The sequence below is a fragment of the Camelus ferus genome, chromosome 12 (assembly GCF_009834535.1).
Source record: "Camelus ferus isolate YT-003-E chromosome 12, BCGSAC_Cfer_1.0, whole genome shotgun sequence".
Lineage (NCBI taxonomy): Eukaryota > Metazoa > Chordata > Mammalia > Artiodactyla > Camelidae > Camelus > Camelus ferus.
In genome coordinates this window covers 60,350,383-60,371,391 of record NC_045707.1, presented here as the reverse complement: position 1 = coordinate 60,371,391, position 21,009 = coordinate 60,350,383, and the positions used below count along the sequence as shown (strand labels likewise).

Below are 21,009 nucleotides of genomic sequence, written 5' to 3'. Positions count from 1 at the left end.
ACAAGAAGTGATGTGATGGGAGAAAGAGGTCACAGAATGAGGAAGGCTTGTGCATCTTTTAGCTGAAACTGGTACCCACGGAAAGCCCGCTGGAGGCTGGCGAAGGGGTAAGCTCTGTTGGCGGGGGTGGGTGTCCTATGGTGCCTCCATGCATCATTTTGGGTTCATTTACTGAGTCTCAAGCTTCGGGCTTGATACCGGGGTTTCAAAGCTGTTATCTTCCCCAGCACTTCACAATTTAGCAGGGGACACTGACAACTGTGCAATATGACTGACTCTGGAGATAACAGCGAGCTAAGGAAAGTCAGACTAAGTTGGCCTGGAGGTTTATTTAAGTGAGGGTTAACAGCAGAATCTGGCTTTGAACTAAACGTGGGCATTTGCTAGACTGAGAAGCATTTAACGTTGCAGATATGATGGGAAGTCAGGGTGGTGGTCTGCATTCACCTGTGATTCTCATGTTGGAATCGCATCAGGATCATTTGGAAGCACCAAACCTCCAGTGATTCTAACTCCAGTAGAAATCTGAAGCTCAATAGCATAAACTCTCAACCCTCCCAAGCTCTCACGTGATTCTGATACAGTAAGTTTTGGCGTTTGGGAACCACCGGAAGTTCTCAGCAAAAAAATTCTGACTTGGATTTATGAAGGCTTGGCTAGCTGTGTTGCAACTATGAATGGTTTTACTGAAATTGGTCCCCACAGAAAGCCGACCAACAAATGCAACCAACATCACTTGTGAAAAGAATTAACTTTTATTGCTATTTTATAAAGCTTAATACTTTTCTAAAAGAAAAACAATTCTTCTAAAAGAAAAATTATGTAGATAATATAGCCATTAGAAGAAATAGCAGAGCTGAGTAATGTGAAAAAAGCAGTAAGCAGCAATAAAATTAATACCTACATAAAACTAGCAGTGCAATAAGATAAAGCAGAAAGCAGCTTTACATTAGGGGAAAAAATTATTTAAATACAGAAATAGCACCTTACAAAAAGGGATTGAGAAATGTAAACTTGGTAGGTAGGTTCAAGTATAAAAGTTACACCCCCAACTCTTGTACCAGAATGAAAGGGTTTCAAAAACCCTGGACGGTGTGGGGCACCCACGCCTCCCTCAGTGCTAACTCAAAGCTGCATTTCCTTAGCACAATCACCAACAATCTTTTTTTTTTTCTTTTTCTTTTACTAAATTGTACAGCAACGGACTGAAGATTGCCACGGCTTCTTCACTACCCCAATATCCAAATCTAGCTTAACTGCTCCAGTACCGTCAGTTGCTCTGTAACAAACAGACTGACTTTCCTGACGGAAACAGCCACTACATTACGATTTTATTTTCACACATCACAGAGCCACATGAAGAAGTAAGGACTGAATACAAAAGGAATTTGTTCTTGGTTTTCTATTGCTCGCAGAATCATAGTCTCGTTTATGGATTTGCCTCTTAACACCCCTCAAGAACTGTGAATTCTCTGAGGTTTATGTGGTCATATTGCGAACCGAGTTAAAAAAAAAAAAAAAAAAAAAAAAAAAAGACAGCAGAGAAGTTAAATCGGTGGGCTTCCCATGACAGTGAGGAGAAAATCAATCTGTTTTCATCTAAATGTAGACCTCTCAAGTGAAAATATTTTGTGGAAGGGCTTAAGCATGATACATTTAAAATGCACATACCCTGTGTAGATTTACATGCTGCATGTCTTATAATCTACTTGAAAAAGGCATGTCTTTGTTTTGATCGGGAACCCATCATATCATTTCGGGGTAATCTTTATCATGCAGTTAGATTAGATTAGCTGATAATAAGAATCACACTTTTTATCTGTTTAACTCTAGAGAAGACTGTGAAAAAGGGAGAAAAAAATACCATCTTGTAAACTTTAAAAGTTTAGTGTTGATAAACATTGTATATAATAGCAAATTTATTTAATCTGGCTACCTACCTCAAGTCTTCAAAAAAACCTTGTGGGGGTAATAAGGCTAATATTATCCTGTAGTTAATATAAAGCTACTTTACTCAGACTCCCGGAGTCTCTTAAATTAATATTTTCATTCTTTCATAGAACATTTTATTGGGTCCCCAAATAAAAATAAAATAAAATCCTGCACTGAGATTCCACATCTAAGAAGTTTAAAAAAGGAGAAAGGCATAAAGAAAGGAAAGCGTGAAGGAAAGAAGGAAACCAGGAAGGGAGAGAGGGAGGGAGGAAGCCATTTGCTCTGAAGAGACAATGAAGAACACAGCAGTACATCTAGGGACACAAAGATCTAATCTGGCAACTTCATGAAACCCTAAAGTCACACAGTTTAACAGAGGGGTATTGCGTAAGTCTGCAGAACTGTATTCATGCTAGAACAATGAACCCCTGCACTCCTGGTTCTTATTTTGTAGAAGTACTCTGAAAAATAACTCTAGTTTGAATACCACTCTTGGATACTGAACATAACATGTCCATCTTCCCTCTTACCCTTCCGAACAGGAAGAAAAAAAGTAAAAGAAAAAAAATTAAAATGTCACCTATCACCCTATAGCATTTTCTACATCGTCACTCTTGACAATCCTACCCAGAAGTCTCGACCAGGTTCCAATTTTCCAGATAATTCCTTTCTACCATCCTGATTAATTCAATAAACAACTGTTAGAAGGCACCCCATACCCGATACTCTACAGTTAACATTTAAATAAAAAACCCACAGGGGCACGTAGTGAAGGAAACTGATCATCGTCGGAGTTTTACAAATGAACAGTAAGACTTCACCACTCACATAGTTAATGAGAAGCAGCTATCTGGCTGCTAGAGTTCGTCGTGGTCTCATGCCCAGAGAGGGTGAGCACAGTTCATTATATTAGAGCAAAGTGTATCCTTCACAGGTATTTTGGTCTTGACATTGGTCATGTGTAGACATTTATCCACATTATTACTAGGTTGTAAAATAAGTGCAGGTCAAATTACAGGAAAAAAGTATCAACATTCATGTCGTCACACCCTGAAACACATGTGTTTTTTTGCTGTAGTTGTAAACTTTTTTGCACTCGATCCCATTTCAGGAACAAAATAAATAATACCATAGGATTCACAACTGAAGTTGGCTTCCTGATGAAGCCAAAGGAAGCAGTAGCTTTCTTAAACTGCAGAGAGGAAGCTCCTCTCACCACACATCTACTCGGTGAGGGGAAATATGTGCCCAGAACGCTCACCCTAGTTAAGTGCTAGACGCACCCTGCCCCTGCCACCTTTACAAAACCCACAAGGGTTCAGGAGGTTGTTCTGATCGACTTCCAGCAATAAGGTGAATCTTGAATCAAAACCACAAAAGTCAGTTGGTGCTTTCACGGTGACACCATGCACAGAGTCTGGACTCGCACTGGTATTAAATGCATGATTAATAACAATGATTTTCAGGAAAACAGATGCTTCATGATGACAGGGAGATAACATTGGAAGCGGTGATGTGGGAGAGAGGAAGGATGCGTGCTGAAGTCCGGGTGGTTTGCATCCTGGTTTCTGTTCTGCATTAGGACGTGACCTGCAACACAGAGGACATTCAGGGGGCTCTGTCCCACCCCCGCCGGGCAAAGCGTCAGGTCAGTCGGCCCCACCGCTGGGTATCTCGAGTCTCCTCTGCGCTGAGCTGGTGTTTCGTGACTGATTCCTTTCTCTTCTCCTAAGGACGGGGTCCCCGAGGCTGCCAGGTGTCTTGAAAAACGTCTCTCGATGTGTGCGTCGCGTGCTCTTGGGGGTCACTGGAACTGGTGACTGAAATTAGAGGGAAAAAAAAAGTAAATAAAAACAGAAGTGAAGTCAAATTGTTCCCAATCTCTGAACTGGAAGCCCCTTCTTAACCTATGTCCTTGTGACCCCTCTGCAGGTGTTCCATCCTCTTTGCTTTTCTGTCACACTCATCTGATTTATCTCCTTCAAAACATTTAGCACAGTTGGAAACTGACTTATTTTGTGTACAGAAAGGCAGCCTCGTGAAGAGGGTACACGTGTGGCACTGGCGCCTGGAGCCAGGGTCTGGGCTTTGCCAAACTAGCTGTGTGACCTCGGGCAAATTACTTAACCAGTCTGTCCCTCAGTTTCTGCATCGTACAATGGGATGATAAAACTTCACAGGGCTGTAAGAATTAAATGAGATATCTATTAAGTGCTTTAGATTATGCTGGGCAAAGTGTAAGTATATGTGTCTTTGCTCTTTTTGTTTACTTGCTAATATTTATCCTCTCATGTTATTACTTTTTTTAATTTTAATTTTTTTCGGGGGAGAGGTAATTAGGTTTATTTATTTATTCTTAATGGAGGAACTGGGGATTAAAGCCAGGACCTCATGCATGCTAGACATGTGCACTACCATTGAGCACCTGCCCCCCTCTTATGTTATATGTTTATTCCCTTAATGTGCCCTAAAAGGGCAGGTATCTTCCTGTTTACTGTTATATTTTTACTGCCTAGATCAGTGCCTGGCTCTTAAGTGGTGATCAAAAAGCTTATGTTATAATTGCCTTGTTTAAAAACTAACATGTTTATTTAAATGTCTAGCAAATCTTTGAGACTTTGAATTATTTGTCAAAAGTAGTTTTGGCTATAACATAACTTTTTCTGGGAGTGAAAGTAATTACTCCTGAACAATGTCTAATACATAATCAGAATTCAACAAAAGCTTATTGACTGAACTACAGATGGAGTTTAGGGAACAAATATAGTGCTGATTAATTTATATTGATTCTATACACTTATATATGTCCATTTGTAAATATTTCATGTGAGTGTGTACACACACACACATACATACACATCAAGGTAAACTGGATATATATCCACGGCCTTTTAAACACTACATTTTAAGAAATGATAGATGCTAAAAATACTTTGAGCTAGTATCAAGACTTTTGTTTCCCATGATTGTTTCTATAGCTGCACAATTAAAATTCAGGGTGGTTTCCTTTACTGACCTAATCAAATGAAAGCCTGAAGAAATCATCTGAATATTCAGCATTCATCCAAAATCCCCCTGAACTGTGCTGTAAGTCCCTTCTGATTGTAAGAAACAGACTGACAACTAAAACTATCTTTGCCTTTAAAGCATACGCTTTCCCGCCTGAGGTCTCAGTGCTTTTAAAACAAGCAGATAACTCTGGGTCTACAATGGAAGCCTGGCAGAATCTGACCTAGAGCCCTTGTCCTATGTTGTTTGACTGAAATCTGATTAAATGCAGGCAAATCTCATCCGGGAGTGATGTGCCTTCTTGTGCTGAACTGAAATGAAACTTCAGGGCTCACCTGTTGTAATTTTACCACAGAGACCGAATGTCCTCCATAAACGGGGGATTCAGGCTGGATGACGCTGTGTGATCTAGACATCACTGGACTCAGGTTAAGTGAGCACGGACCGTGAAGCTGAGGATCTGCGGAGGGGAGTGCCGACGATTTGGGGTTAACCATGGTGGGAGGGCCGATGAGAAGATGAGCTGTTGATCCAAGGCCAGGCAAGCCAAAATTCACAGGTCCCGTGCTTGGGAGAGCGCTGGGAGCGGAGGAAACTGGCCCGGGCATCGTGGGAGAATAGAGAACAGGGAAAGGGCCCAGTGTCGGCGATGGTAAGACCATGCATGGGACACCGAGCGGGGGCAGCTGGCCTGAAGGTGGTCCCACAGCATGGGGGGTCTGAGTGCCAGGTAAGAGCACATTGAAGCCATTTAATCCTGAAACAGAAGCAGAACAAGGTGAAAGTCAACGAGCTTCCATCCTTCAGGGTCCTTTCAACGGGAACCCACAATAAACCAAATCCCCGCCCCGCCCAGGGCAGGCCAGCCCTCTCCGCGCCCTCCCAGCCTTACACCACTCTCTGCAGCACTGGCCATGACTGAAATCCCACATCCACCTGTGTGACAGCTGGGTGGATGCGCGTGTCTCCTGAGGGAGTTTATTAATATGAGCTCCACTGAATCCAAGTTGAGGAAAGTGAATTTGGATGGGGAAAATAATGTTTCTTTTTACAAACTTCTAACTGAAATTTCTATTTCCCTCAGTTAACATCACCAGCCACAAATCACAACAGCATAACAGGACCTTGACTTTATCACAAGTAAAAGGCCTGGGTGTATTCATGTAACATTACAGTGACGGCAGGTTTCTTAAGAGAGTGTTAAGCTCACCACAACTTTGAAGTTATGAGAGGACTGGACATGCTGTCAGATCCTTTTATTACTATAATTTAAAAAATTCATTTTCTAACTGTATTTCAATATAAATGGCTTCCTGTATAATCCTATGTATTTAATTCTGTGCATTTGTAAACATTCTGAGGAGGATTCCACAGGCTTCATCATGGTCCAAGGGTCCATGGCCTGTGCTGGGCTGTCATTTTCATTCTGAAGAAGCCAAGTCTGTTTTTTGTTAATCAATGTATCCGCAACACTGAGTATCATTCTTAGATTGAGCCCTCCCAAAATATTTGCTGAAGGAATAAAGGATGTTTTCTAGATAAATGATGACAAATACCTACCTAACCTATGAAGCAAACAAGGAATTGAAGAAAATCTCCTTGTCTCTTTGCATGGAGAGCCACTCCGTGTACATAGTGCATATTTTAAAAATTAGGTATCTGTTATATTTCAGTTTTATTTCCAACAAGTTTAGCATTTACTGAGTCTTACCAGGTGTCAGGCACTATTATCCTAAGTGCTTCAGATGTATTATCTTATTAAATTTAATGCAATTTTCACAGCACCCCTATGAAGCAGGCGCTATTATTATTCGTTTTACCAATGAGGAGGGCTGAATACTTAAGTTCACGCAGATCATGAGTGGTTTGAAGGTCCAGCCCTCTCACTCCAGACCTGGCACTTGACCACAACGACATGTCACACTTGCGGGTGTTTATGAGATCAGCACGCTACCCGCACATGGCCAGTAGGTTCCTGTCGTTAAATGGCACCAACGCCAGATTCAGCTGAACGATAAAAACAGAATCGCCTTTGGAGTGTGTAGTGCTTTTCCACCAAGTAAAGTTGAACGCATTAAAAATAAATTCCCCGCCCTAGTTACTTTCTCATTGTCCTTGAGATGGGGGAAAGTGAAAACAGCCCCTAACTACATTTCATCAACGGAGAAAGCAACGGGGCCGGGGTGAAATGGCTCAGAAGCAGCTCCTAAGTGCACCAGCTGGGTCAGGTGACGTGAACAAAAATTTAAAAACCCGCTTTATGACCCGACCGCCCCCAGGGACTGGAAGATGTGATGACATCCCTTACCGGCTGGCGACTGCACATAAAGATACTGCAGCAAAGACGGCTCTTTGGCGCTTTCGTTTTCTTTCACAGGCTTTTCGATCTCTGTATTTCTTGAAGTATTTCCCCACTCAGAAGAAATGAGGCAGGGTGCGGTAGCCTTTCCCGAAACCTCCTTTGCAGCAGGAAGTTGGCCATCCACGTGAATGTCTTCGTGGGGTGCGGATCCCCTGTTACCCACAGCCTTGGGAGCGGCCACGTCTGTGGAATCGGAGGGTTTCTATGCACAACCCAACCAGGGGCCAGAAGAAAGGCAAGTCAAAATCCTGGCAGGAAATTGCAGTAACAGCTCTCTCAAAATAGCTCACACACACACAAAAAGGTCAGACACAGCTGTGCGCCACCCTGACTTGTATATGTCACTTGTTCCTGTCACATTATAGGGATGGTCTGAAGGTCAGTGTCATGTCATATGCTTCTGCAGGCTTATGATTCTCAGGCATAGAAATTTTATGGAGATTTTGATGATGGAAAACTGGCCATGGTGTTAAGACTGGGAAATAAATTTCTGAGCTAGACCATATAAAGGGCTTTGATGCTACAGGCTTTTAGGAGTTTTGGTTATCTGAGACACATATATATATATATATATAGGTATACCAGTCAGTCGTTCCCTTCTGTTCTGTGACCCCAGGCTATATACAAAATTAGAAAAATTCATTCTGGCAAGAGAAAAGAACAGAGGAGGAAGGGTCCTAATTAATGGACTGAGTTCCATGTGCCTTGCTGACCCTCTCCAAATGGCTGTAACGACAGTGCTTCTGCTTTCTGAGACTTTTACTGGTCATGTCTCATTAACCTCCGAATGGCTACTAAGCGGAGACACAGAAAAGCCAGATTTTTGTTCTTTTTATTTCGTAGTTGGGGAAATGGGCCCTCTGAGCAGACCCGAGAGCTGTCAAATGGCACCAGCATGCCTGACTCTGGAACCGAGGTGCTCCCTGGATTAGCATGACTATGTCATCAACATGTTAAAAAAAAAAAACAGTATAGCAATAAAGACGGGGGAAGAACATACAAACATGTTAACTGTGATTGCCTCTCTGCTGGGATTATGTTTGTCTGTTTTGTTTGTCTTTATATTTTTTAGCACTTCATGCAAAGTGTGACTTTTATAAAAATCACTTTTATGACAGTACTACTTTATGGTGGGATTTTTGGAGCAAGCAAGTCCTGGACTATAGTCTTTCCCTGCTGTTCTGTGACCCCAGGCTATATACAGAATTAGAAACATTCATTCCGGCAAGAGAAAGGAACAGAGGAGGGAGGGTCCTAATTCATGGACTGGGTTCCATGAAGTGTGCCTTGCCGACCTCTCCAAACGGCTGTAACGACAGTGCTTCTGCTTTCTGAGACGTACTGGTCGACCTGTGTGTGTTTCTTAGGGAGGAAGTCTGGGCTCATGGACATCCGTGAGCACATCCGCCCAAGCTCCCCTACCTTGGACATGACGAGGGAGAAGGGGCCGTCCTCGCAGTCCCTACTTTGTCTCTTCGTGGCCGGTTCCTCCTCCTCCTGGGGCTTCCTCTCCTCGCCGAGGCGCTTCTGAACCGAGGGTGGGGTGGACTGCTCCGCCACTGTGACTTCCGGGCCTCTGCTGTCTCTCTCTGCCCCCGGTCCCGGGGACGGTCCCTCCTGCAGGCTCCCGCACAGCATGAACAGCGAGGGGGAGGGCACGTACACCAAGGGCTGGCCGGACAGCAGGGCCGGCTTCAAGCTGTCCGCATCTGAGGCCGCAGAAGCCAGGGGGAGCCCTCCTTGTCCACTGACACCATTCTGTGCGGAGAAGGCCTGCATGTCCATTGGAGCCACAGAAACTACTTGGTGGCCGAGAGGGTTAACACGGTATGCGGAGTCAACAGAGAGGCCGGGGAAAGGAGCGGAGGTGTCCAGGCAGCTTGATGGAGGCATCACTCTCTGACTGGCAAGAGCTTCTCCCCTGTAATAAAAGATACCACCTTCTACCAACTCTTCTCTGCTTTCCTAGAGATGTACCAAGGCAGGGGTGAGAGCAGACAGCTCAGGCCGACAGTAAAGCACACTCCTGAGCATCTGTTAGCCAATCCCAGAGGGAGGCGACCATGCCATCTGAATGGGTGGTTAGGGATGGGGTAGGGGTATCTCAGATGCGGGCTAATACTGGCTCCTCCTCGGTCCCTTCCACAGCCAACCATTGTCATGTCACCCAGCAGGCACCCCTTCCCAGGCACAGAGATGCTATAATGACTGGCATAATATTGCAGTGATTTTACGTAATTATTATGATAACGCTTGCTCCCCCCAGCTGGGAGGAAAACTGAAGCTCCGAGGCTACTCAACCTACAGAAGGTCACCCAGCCGCCGTGAGAGGCCCTGGCTCATAACAGACTGGACCAAACTTCAGTTTAAAGGACACATATAGTTTGTCTCAACTCCACTGTGAGATAAATGAAGTGGGCAGTGTGTGAGGAAATCAATTTATCCACAAAATTATTTTCTGTCATTCTGTCCCATTCTGCTCCGTATTACTACAGAATTTGTATGTAGCACATGTTCAAAATTAAGTCCCATCAATATACAAGATAAACAATGTCTGGGCCTTTTATATAGAAACATTTCCAAATACTAGAGAACATGTTTCTATTTTTAGTATATTTCTGGAATTGATGAGGAAAATCCTTTAAGAGTCCTTTGAGAATCAGTAAAGAGGTCAGGGATCTCTCTCAACCTTTGTGATGGAATCACTGAGAGCAATTTTACCCACAGTTTCGTCCCCTCACTGTGGGGAGTAAATGGAGTGCACGGGGCTGCAGAGATGAGTAAATCTCTCCAACCACAGGCTCCCTGGATGAGTAGGCGCCGTCACTCAGCTCTGTGAAACCACGTGCCCGCACTGACTGTAGCGCCCACCCCCTGCCCTCTGGCCCCTCACCTTCAACCTCCCCGTCTCCACCAATAAGATCACCATCACCTGAGACCCAGGGGCTCTTGGTGATGCCTCTTTCTACTTCGGTGAGTCTTACGCTGATCCTCATCTCTTTCCATCTTCAGTGGACATGGCTTAGACTGTGAATGTTCTGTGATCTCCTGATCTGGGAGCCCTTCTCGACTTCCAATTCCACCTGCTTAAAGTAGCCACAGTCTCCTCCAGTGAACCTATGATAGCTCTCTACCGTGCGTCTGAAAAATCCAAACTCTTCTTCCTGGCTTTCATGTTTTGCTTTGTTTGTTCATTTGTTTCTTTGTTTTATGAGGGGGAGGTAATTAGGTTTACTTATTTATTTTTATTCAGAGGAAGTACTGGGGATCGAACCCAGGACCTCGTGCATGCTAAGCATGCGCTCTACCACTTGAGCTATACCCTACCCCCTTCCCTGGCTTTCAAAGCCTTTTGCCAGCTTGACCTACTTACCCCCAACACCCCAAGCTCTTCTTATAACTATTTCCTTGCACTATCCTATTTGGACAAATCTTTATGGCTAAACTTGCCAGCCAATTTCCCACATACTCCCTGACCCAACAACCTGCTTCTTCCCACATCTGTCATTATAAACCTCTCCTGTTCTCTTTAGCACTTCCTCTGATAATTTGATTTCCTTCAAAATCAAACCCCAAATGTGACTCAGACAGCCTAGGTTTAAATCTCAGTCTGTCACTGATGAGCATTGTGACCTTGGGCCAGTTACTTAACCTCTCTGGGTTTCAGTTTCCTCTCTGTAAAATGAGGACAAGAGGGCCAACCTCAAAAGGCTGTTATGATTAGATGAGATACATGTAGAACTTTCGGAACAGTGCCTGGTAGTTCATAAACAAAGTTAGCTACGAGGATGACAAAGCGCTTCGTGGGACTATGATGCACCATTTCTCAGCGTCACATCAGTGAACTGCCTTTCCTCAGTGTATTTGTCTTTTTATTTTTTCTTTGTAAGCTTTCATTGCCTAGGGGATACATTTTTCATACTTTTGTGTCCCTGATGCCAAATTCTGCACAGTGTGGAGCATAAGGGGGGAACTTACAAAATTCTTTATAAACAAACGGCCGACTTGGGCAAGACCACTACATTTTACTTTTTGATGGGTGGCATTTCAGTTTAGTCAAAGTTAAGACTAGGAAATAGAAAAAAGCACACTTGGTGTTTTAAAAAGACTACTTACTGTGACTTATCTCCTATTTTCTGCCTGTAGACAGCTGCCAGACTTCCAATCTCTAAGGAGTAGCCCCCTGGTCCTAAAAAGGCAAATGAAAGTCTGACAAATACAGCAAGGGACTTAACCACACCAGTTATACACAGCGGGGTTCATTATTCACAGCTGAGGGATTATAAGACTACCTCAGCTCCATTCTGGTTTTGATTCAAAGAGAGACACGCCCAGAAGTTAGCTCTTCATGGTGAATTCAGGTCTCATCAAGAATGAGTAAGAAAACAAAACAAAACAAGTATTGCTTTGTATGTCTGATGAATTTCTGAGATGCATCAGACAGGCCAACGATGGCAAACCAATTGATCTTCAACCCTCAAGGCCGACTATGATCAATTTCAGGCATGGGGCCATGTTTACACCCCGTGAAGTCACCAACTCTTTTACCCGTCCCAAATCATTTCACTTTAGGTAAGTGAAAAAAAAACCCAAAAAACAATAACAAAACAGGCAGAGTCTAGAGTCAGCTCATTTCAAAATGCCAGTGCATGGAGAGGGCTGCAGTTACATAGTGACTGATGGGTTCCATGGATTGAGTAGAGGCAGGTACCTTGTTTTTCTCTGTAAGGGCTGCTGGGCTCTGAGTTCACTTTCCTCTGGATCTTCTCAGAAGCCTGAACTGAGTTAAAAGAACCATGCCGAGCGAGCTTCTGTTTTGCACAGAACTGAATGTGGCCATATGTTTCTCTTTTCAATTCTGGTAGGACGGACGCAGAAACATCCACTAGTTCTTCATCTAAATAAATAAGAGAACTGGTAGTGTTGTTATATACCTATAATTCAGGGTAATTTTAGCCTTTTTCAGATATGGCTTTGAGAACCTATAATTGTAGGGGATCTACCGTATACATTAAAAACTAAGACAAATCAAAGGAATTTTATAAGCCTTGTCTCAAACCCCAATTTCTTTTGAGGTACTAATTTTTTTTTTAAAGTGGAATGGGTGACTTTAAAGTAAATTGCATCCGTACATATTCTAAAATTATCTAAACTTCGACAGAAGTAGAACAAGATGTTCTTCAACCCAAATTAGAATGGACCTGACATTTCAGATGCTTTCATTGGGCAGAGATATCAAAGGAAAAACCCAGCCATACTCAGCCCAACGTGCATATGTAGAGATTTTCACATTAATTGAGATCAGCCTCTTACACTGCAGCTCTAGGGCGATGAGAGTAAGAATCTCTATTTTCTATTATTATGGTTTAATATTTCTTTGTTATGCAGTAGGAGGCTGAGCTAAGTGACCAAAGGAATAAAGTCAGCAGAAACCTCATGTGAAACAATGAGGATAATAGGAGGCTGGGCCTTGGAGGCCCATTTTATGCCTAAACGAGCCTGTGTGAAATCAGGACAGAAATTCGTATATAGAACCAGGTCTATATTTCTAATAGAGAAATAGTCCCCATTGCTCAGATAGTTATTCCTACCCTGCTCATCTGTGCTATTTTTTTCCCTAAGTTCAAAGCATGAAAGGCCTAGCTAGCTAGACTTACACTTTCTAAAATACAGAAAAATTGAAAAAGAAAATCATCTTTATGGTTTTCTTTTCCTTATAACAAAAAAACCTAACAACTGCTCTGTTTGGAAAATTGGAACGTATAGAATCAAAAAGAAGAAGATGGGTCAAGACAGTGATAGGGATCGTATTTAGCCTCTTTCCTGAAACAAATAAAATACTGGACAAAATATATAAAGCAATGGCTCTCAGGACACTGGACACCAAGACCTGAAGGACAGGGATCCCTCAGAGACAGGAATCAAACGAGGAGAGCTCTGTGATTGCCCCGGCTTCCTGCCTAGAAAATGTTTTCAGGTTAGGGGACAGAGAGGGAGACCTAGGCAGAGCCTAGAAGTCTTCATAAGTTGAGGCAGGAGCTGGGAGTCCAGGAAAGCCAAGGCAGCTAGAGTTTGAAGGGCGCAATACCAAAGAGCAGTCACACAGAAAGCACGCTGGACGTCTGCAGAGGGTCTCCCCCCTTGAGTACAGTTGTCCCTTGATACACAGCAGATTGGTTTCAGGTCCCCCCATGGGTACCAAAATCTGCAGATGCTCAAGATCCTTATATAAAATGGCACAGTATTTTCATGTAATCTATGTACATCCTCTAAAACATCTCTAGATTATTTACAATAACTAATACAATGTAAATGTTATGTAAATAGTTGCTGGTGTGCAGCAAATTTAACTTATGCTTTTTGGAACTATCTGAAATTTTCTGAACTGAATATTTTTGATCCATGGTGGGCTGAGTCCCCATATGTGGAACCCACAGATGTGGAGGGCTGACTGTATTCAGTGGAGTACTCATGCATGTGAGGACACTGCCCAAGGCCAGGGAAGGAGCCCTCACAAGGAGGAGGAGGAAAGTGTCTGCAGCTCAGACAGGGCTGAGAATAGTGCCTACTGCCGACAGTCAGAGTGGAAAAATGTCATAACTCACGGGTCACTGGTTAGAAGGCTGAAAAGGGTGTTGCCTCAGTAGGGGAGACAATGTACTCAAGGCTAAGTATGATAGCATCCTGCCTGCAAAAGCTTAAAAGCAAGACCTGTTTCCAAGGAACTTTGTTGCATCCCAGAACAAAGCTCAAGAACATTTTTAGGAAAAGAGAATTATCTAGCACCTAACAATTTATAATTCGCAGTGTCCGGCATACAATTAAAGATTACCTTACACACAAAGAAGCAGGGAAATATAACCATGACGAGGAGTAAAAAAATCAACTGAAGTGGACCCAAAAGTAACACACAGATGACAGAATTAGTAGACAAGCACACATTCAAATAGATGTTATAAGTACCTTCTATAAATTCAACAAACTGAACATGTTAGGTCAAGACATCATAACTAAAGACTCAAGTCAAACTTCTAGCAATAAAAACTACAATGTTGGAGATGGAAAAACACAGTGGATGAAATTCATGGCAGATTAGGGAAAAAATTCATGGCTGCAAAAAAAAAAATTGTGAACTTGAAGAAAGAGCAATAAACCCTATCCAGAAGGATACATTAAGAGAAAAAGAGACAAATGAACAAAACGTCAGTGAGCTGTGCGACCACGTCAAGCAGCCAAGCAACCAGGGTCTCCAAAGGACAGGAGGGGACAGAAGAAATAATGACTGAAGATTTGCCAAATCTGATGAAAATTTTAAATCCATAGATCCAAGAAGCTCAACAAAACCAAGTAAATGAGATTAAGAAAACTGTAACAAGGCTAACATAATCAAATTGCTTTTTAAAAATCAGTCTTAAAGAAAATATTGAAAGTAACCAGAGAAAAAAGACACATTACATATAGAAGAACAGGATAACAACAGATTCTTTGTCAGAAAGAATGCAAGATTTAAGACAGTGGAACAACGTCTTCTTCCAAAGACTGGTTATGGCTCCTCAACGCCAGCTCATTCCTCTGATTATCTTATTCTCCTTGACGATACCACCACCTTTGAATTCCTCCTCTTTTTCAGTCTTTTTATCTAAAGACCCCTCGTCGCTTGTGCCTGTTACATCTGCTACAAATTCCTGGGCTTAATTTTTGAGGACTTCCAAAATGTGGTCCCAAGTGATCACATTTTATTTCTCATTATTCCTATCCTATGCCCTCCACTTAAATCAGGGTGGCTGTTTTCTCCAACACAAACCAGATATGTTCTCAGGTATCTGTTCCTTCCACCAAAAACCTCCCCATTCCTCCAAAACGTAATAGTCCATCAGCACTTAACCCATTTCTTCTCTGAACTTCTACAGAGTCAGTACTACCATGTGCAGTGTTCAGTAGTTCTCTGATTTTCAAATGTGTGCCATCTTTGAATCTCTCACGGCATGAGAATAGGCAGACCTCAGAGAGATTGCAGGTTTGGTTCCAGACCACTGCAATGAAGCGAGTTGCACGAATTTTTTGGTTTCCCAGTACATATAAACGTTATGTTTACACTGTATTGTAGTGTGCAATAGCATTGTATCTAAACAAACAATGCACATACCTTAAAAACACTTTATTGCTTAAAAAAAAACGCTAAGCGTAATCTGACAACACAGGGTTGCCAAAATGTTCAGTTTGTAAAAAACTCATTATCTGCAAAGTGCAATAAAACCAAGTATGTCTGCATAGTAATCACACATAGTCCATGCAGTAAGTACCTGCTGGGTTGAATTAATTACACTTGGTTATTAGTGGTTTCATCTAGATCCTAAGTGAATAATGTGTTACAAGCGAGGTGGAGAACTGTATCTTTTATAAGCCTGGGTTAAGTGGCAGGAATTTATACTACTAAGACTAAAATTGGAAGGGTAATTTAAAAATCACTTTAATGGCTTTTTTTCCAGGCAGCATAGCTATATGTAAAGCAGTCGGCAGCAGAAGGATTCAGTCCCAACTGCTCACATATTACCTGTGAAAGAAGCAGGAGATAATACCCTGTTTGCTCTGGCTTTGTGAAATTATGACATTTGCAACCTTTTAAATAAATCGCAAAAAGGTGCTCTTTACGGCCACACTATATTTAGACGCCCTCTTACCACATGTTAGTTTTGTGATGCTAACTGGTATAATTTTTACATTACCTGGAATTTCAAGGAAAAACAATGTTTTATTCTGCTAATGCAGAAACAACCAGAGTTCATCCGAAGTGTCATGTTTAATCCTCAGTCCCAAACTTCCAGGAACTTTGGAATAAAATAAAAAATGCGAAAGAGCTATGATTTAGTAGTTACAGAAACTGCCAGGTTCTAAGCTCTCAGGATTTCCCTTCCTACTGTATGTGACTGGACCAGCGTAAGCATTTGCAGACTAAGTCTCGTTGTTCCAAGAGTGATGTCATGAGTCTAATGTTGGATGTGACGTGGGTGATGGGAAGTGAAGGGGAAGATCAGACTCACTGTGTAGTATAGATGTGTGACGTGGAAAAGGACCTGGGGATTATAAACAAAATGGTCCCAAGCAAAGCCATGCCTTACCGCTGGAGCTGAAGTCCACAGGTCCGATCCACTTGAAGGCGGGTTTACGGCCTCGCTCTTCTGTTACGTGCACTTTCTTTATCAGAGCCAAGCTGGTCAGAACGTTGGCTATGTCATAGAGGCGTCGTACCTTTGCTTGAAGACACAAAAACAATTGTGGTCACACTATACATCGATTGGTCCGCGACACCATTACGTTTTAGTTTCTGTGACGGGTCACTTTTCTCAGCCACCACATAAACCTCCAGCAGGAAGCAGGGGTGTCGGATGAGGAAACCAATGGATCTGGCGTGAAATCACCAGGGATTTATGTGTCTGATGACACTACTCAGGGAAGGTCAGTGTGTCCTTCCATTTCCACAACTTCACACTTCTTGCAAGAGGCACCTGGTGACACGCAGGGAAGGCTGTGATTGCAAAAACACCGAGGGAGGGAAATGGGCTGTAATTAAAGGCTTAGGAAATATCTTTCTGATCTGTGGCACGTCAGAAGCTGCTCTGAGTTTCTCCCAGCAGGAGGAGATGGCACCAGCTTCTCCAGGCAGCTGGGCTGTGAAAATGACAGGGATTCCCCAGAGCTTCCTGCAAGGCTGCACTGCTGGGCACACAGTCTGTCTAGGGCTCAAGGTTACAAGGTAGGACTGTGCTAAAGACAGACAGCGCCTTCCCCTTAATCCTGGTGTTCGGACCATCCAGTGGGGAAGGGATGGGATGGGCACTCCCTGAGCCTGAAATGTTTGGGGAGAGACATTTGAACATGCATGTATTGGAGGAGAAATCCAGAGGTTTGGTCACACATTAAATGGGCATGATGGTACCCACAGAGTAATTTCTATTCAAGAAATCAATTTACAGGTAGGATACCAACTTGAACTCAGGGCTAAGATCAAGCAAAAGGCTTTGAGTCTCATCCAGAAACATGAAGCATTCACCCCACATGCAATATTTTTTCCAATCCTGATACAGCTGGATTTTACCCAGTCATTTCTCCCACAGAGCAGCTACACTGCTAGCTGGAAACTAACAAAAAAAAGGCTAGAGAATGTTGAGCTGATGGTTTCCCAGGGCTTGAAAGAGCTACCAGCAGCCAAGGGCCCCTGGCTCAGGACCCAGGCTTGATGGAAAAGGAAGATGCACTGGGTGTGAATGAAACTTGCAGTCTCCTTGTCCGGCAACCGCGACCCACCACCCCTACCCTACCCTGCGCATTCCTCTGGTTCTTACCTGTAGACAACTTTCATGTCCACCCATCAGAAGAGTATGCAGGGGGCAGGGAAAAAAGGGAAAGAAAACTCAGACATTCCGTCTTGGATGCAGTGACACTAACGAGAAATGCAAAGCCTCGCACACCCTCCCTGACCTGCGTGCGTGGGACGCTGTTCTGCATCCACCATCCACTCTGCCAAGGAAATGGCGTCGCACAAAACTTTCACAGGAATCCTAGTATGTGACTGCCTTACCTGTCACAGCTCCAGGAACCCTTGTGAAGGTAGGAAGGAGTGCACTTCTCAAAAAAAAGTGATTTTTTCAATCTCAGAGGCAGAAAATAGCGAACTGGGAAATTCCACCCTTGCTGTGCGGATAAATGGATTTAGGTGAAGATGCTTACTTTTAAATTTACTGTGGTCCGGCGTATCTTGGCTTTCCTCTATCAGTATTTTGGCAGCCACATCAAGAGTAACAATCTTCGTTTTGGAGACTAGGAAGAGCATGACAAACTTCTGGCTCATGATTCTAAGAGATTTGTCCTTTCTACTGTTTGCAGATGCTACAAAGGGAATGAAATCAAAGCATCAAACATGTAATTTACCCCAAGAAAGACTGTTCTTAACATTTGCCAGAACCACCTAACTCTACCAGCAGGCAGAAAGGTGACTCTTGTTTCAGGGATCAGCAGAAGCCTACTGGACAAACATCCCAAAAGGATGGTTCAGAAAGAAAGAAGACGGATTTTCTTGTGGGTCATAAAATTACTCGATAGTAGGTATATGTCCTGAAATGCCTTATACTCATACTTCTTAGACTTGAATCGATGAGATAGTTTTCCTGAAGCAACTTTTGGAAAAGATTAAAGTTGAAGGATAAAAGGGTAGGGTAGGGATCAGGAACTTTTTCCAGAACATCAACTGTTCCCTCCAAGGCAAGGACCCCAATTTGGTTTCTCTGAGCCCACAAAAGCTAGAATGCACCCGAGTCTATCTACCTAGTAGTGCCCACCTCTTCCACTGCTTTTCAGAAATAAGCGAAGAAATAAACAATAAGGAAATAGGAGACACGGACGAGATGTGTGTTGCCACAGATGGCAAACCATCCCTGGTAGATGACTGTCTCCTCTGGTTATTAGGAGAGCTGGTTCACGGGGTGGAATTAAAAGGCCGTCAATGGAGTGGAAACCAAGCCAGTTATTCCACTCCTGTTTCTTAACATTTGCACGTGAAATGTGGGGGATACTTGCTCTTTATCATCTTAGCAATGAGGAGCAGGGGGAGAATGAAGATCAGAGGTTGAAGGAGAAACAGCATGACTGAGCTGAGAGGGGAAGAGCAATGTGATATAAACGAAAAACAAAAATCTGCTCCAGTGAAAGCAGGTTGGCTATCTTTCTAATCAGCATTTTGTGCTAATGGGGTTCTTCTCTAAGTCATCTACTCCAATATGTAATTTAAAAAATAGAACCCTTGGAAAAGACACACTCTTTCCAAGTAAATTTTCCCGAAAGGCCCACAAGTAGGCATCAGCACGGGGCTGTCAATCTGACCTGGGAACTCTGTTGGTGACTGACAGTCCACACACACCCAGTACCAAGTGAACTGCCACTAGACGGGCTTTGAGTGAGGTCGTGTGGGCAGCCCAGGCGTGAAGCCGTCTGCCTCCCTGTCCTCAGCAGACAGAATGAGAGGACCCCTCCCTCCGGGGTTGTCGGTCTGGCCCTTCCCCCCTCACCAGGGAATCTCTCGGAAGAGACCATCACCCCCTCTGCCGTTACTCTGGTGGCTACAGTGGACTTACAGGAGGGATAGTCCGGTTCAGAGAAGTCCAGTAACTGATGGTCTTGGGAGTCTGGACAGCCGTCTTTCTTCTGTTCTCCAAATTTATAATCCATCAGGTCTAGCTCTTTCTGCTGGAGGTGGGCCATCTGCTCTTCATACTTCTGCTCCTCTCCTAGTCTTTGGAGGTCCCGCAGGGTGCGTGGCAGGCTGTGCCGGCCGTGCCAGCCATACTGGTTCTTGGCCACCCGGCTGACCAGACGCAGAGACTCCAGCACGTTGACAATGTCATAAATGCGCCTCCTTTCAACGCCTGTTTGAGAAACAGAAGCCAGCCATCATCATGCCAATGAACATGTCTGAGTCCACGTTTCTCGAGGGCCTAAGCCTTGTCTGTGAACGATTTTGTAGGATCCTTTGCCCAGCACATCTGAATGCTCAACAAATTCACCCTGTAAGAATGCAAGCCAACAAAAATTGTGTTTCTTTTTCCTTCTTGGGATTCAACTCTCGATAGGATTGGGATAAACATCCACCCTGAGATGAGTGATAGGTCCATCTCTATTACATAAATAGTAGGGCAACTCTTCTTTGGATCCGTTGGGCAAACCACATAAACATTTCAGCGTGCTAAAGCTGACTGGACTGAGCAACACACATCACAGGAATGAGTGCCTCATGAATGCTGGACGGTTGATTCTGACGTGTATTCCTAATTACACAGGAATTATATCTAAAACTGTGCCCAGTAACTGTTATCTTGTTATTGGACAATCCTAGCCTTTCCTGGAGTTTGAATGATGTGAAAAAAATTACCTTGTTAATTCTCTTAATGGCAGTGAGGAAAACAGATAGTAAATACTGTTTCTGATTTTGCCCTGGAAACTCAGGAGTCAAGAGCTTGGGCACCCGCTTCTCAAGTTGCTGGAGGAAGCTATTTCCAGGGCTGGAGCCACAGACGAGTCTCCCCCTGCTCATCACAGCTACTGACAAGTCACCTTGGGCTCCTGTCCACCACATCCCACCAAACAGCCCACCGGTAAAGCGCGGAGAAACTAGCACAGGCCGACCGTCAAGTTCATCAATTCCCTATCCACTTTCCCAACGTTCCCCAAATAGCTAGGATTGTGAGCAGTCCATTTAATTTACTAAAAATATTTACAGTGGTTAAGTGTAGGGGCTTCAGGGTCAGACTGCCTGGATTTGAATTCCTGCATTATCCCTGAGCAGTTGGGTGAGCCTGCGAAGTTCTTTAATCATTTGGTGCCTTAGTATTTATCTCATAAAGTGATGAGGATTACATGTGACCGTACACTTATAAGGGTTCACGATAGGTGTTAATTTATCTACTGTTTGTGTATTATTTTTAGATACTTCCTGCGTGGTATTGGACACCTAAAATCCCTACTAACAGAAGAGGTGACGGTAGAAGCAGATTTTTAAGGTCTCCCATCTGTGTCTCATCCTGTTATGCAACAGGCTGGCCTGTAGGCTTTTGGAACCCACTGGCTCCTTTTGCTCTTGTCTAAGTATCTGTAACAGAAGCCTCCAGGCATCTCCCAGAAAACTGGCCCAGCTACAAAAATGCCTCCTTTCT

The 21,009-nt window shown here is 43.5% G+C and overlaps 1 protein-coding gene across 1 annotated transcript in view; it reads right to left on the bottom strand.

The window, feature by feature from the left end:
* Positions 1 to 769: 769 nt before the first annotated feature.
* The window catches only part of E2F7 (E2F transcription factor 7), a 34,526-nt gene continuing 14,286 nt past the window's right edge, over positions 770 to 21,009 (bottom strand). Inside the window, exons 5-13 of the mRNA XM_032493718.1 lie at positions 19,435 to 19,725; positions 18,035 to 18,193; positions 16,426 to 16,560; positions 12,018 to 12,203; positions 11,423 to 11,495; positions 8,729 to 9,227; positions 7,253 to 7,508; positions 5,280 to 5,701; positions 770 to 3,755 (exon numbers count right to left, since the gene is read on the bottom strand). Of these exons, the coding sequence (XP_032349609.1) occupies positions 3,585 to 3,755; positions 5,280 to 5,701; positions 7,253 to 7,508; positions 8,729 to 9,227; positions 11,423 to 11,495; positions 12,018 to 12,203; positions 16,426 to 16,560; positions 18,035 to 18,193; positions 19,435 to 19,725 (2,192 nt within the window). The 3' untranslated portion in view covers positions 770 to 3,584. The remainder of the gene's footprint in view (positions 3,756 to 5,279; positions 5,702 to 7,252; positions 7,509 to 8,728; positions 9,228 to 11,422; positions 11,496 to 12,017; positions 12,204 to 16,425; positions 16,561 to 18,034; positions 18,194 to 19,434; positions 19,726 to 21,009) is intronic.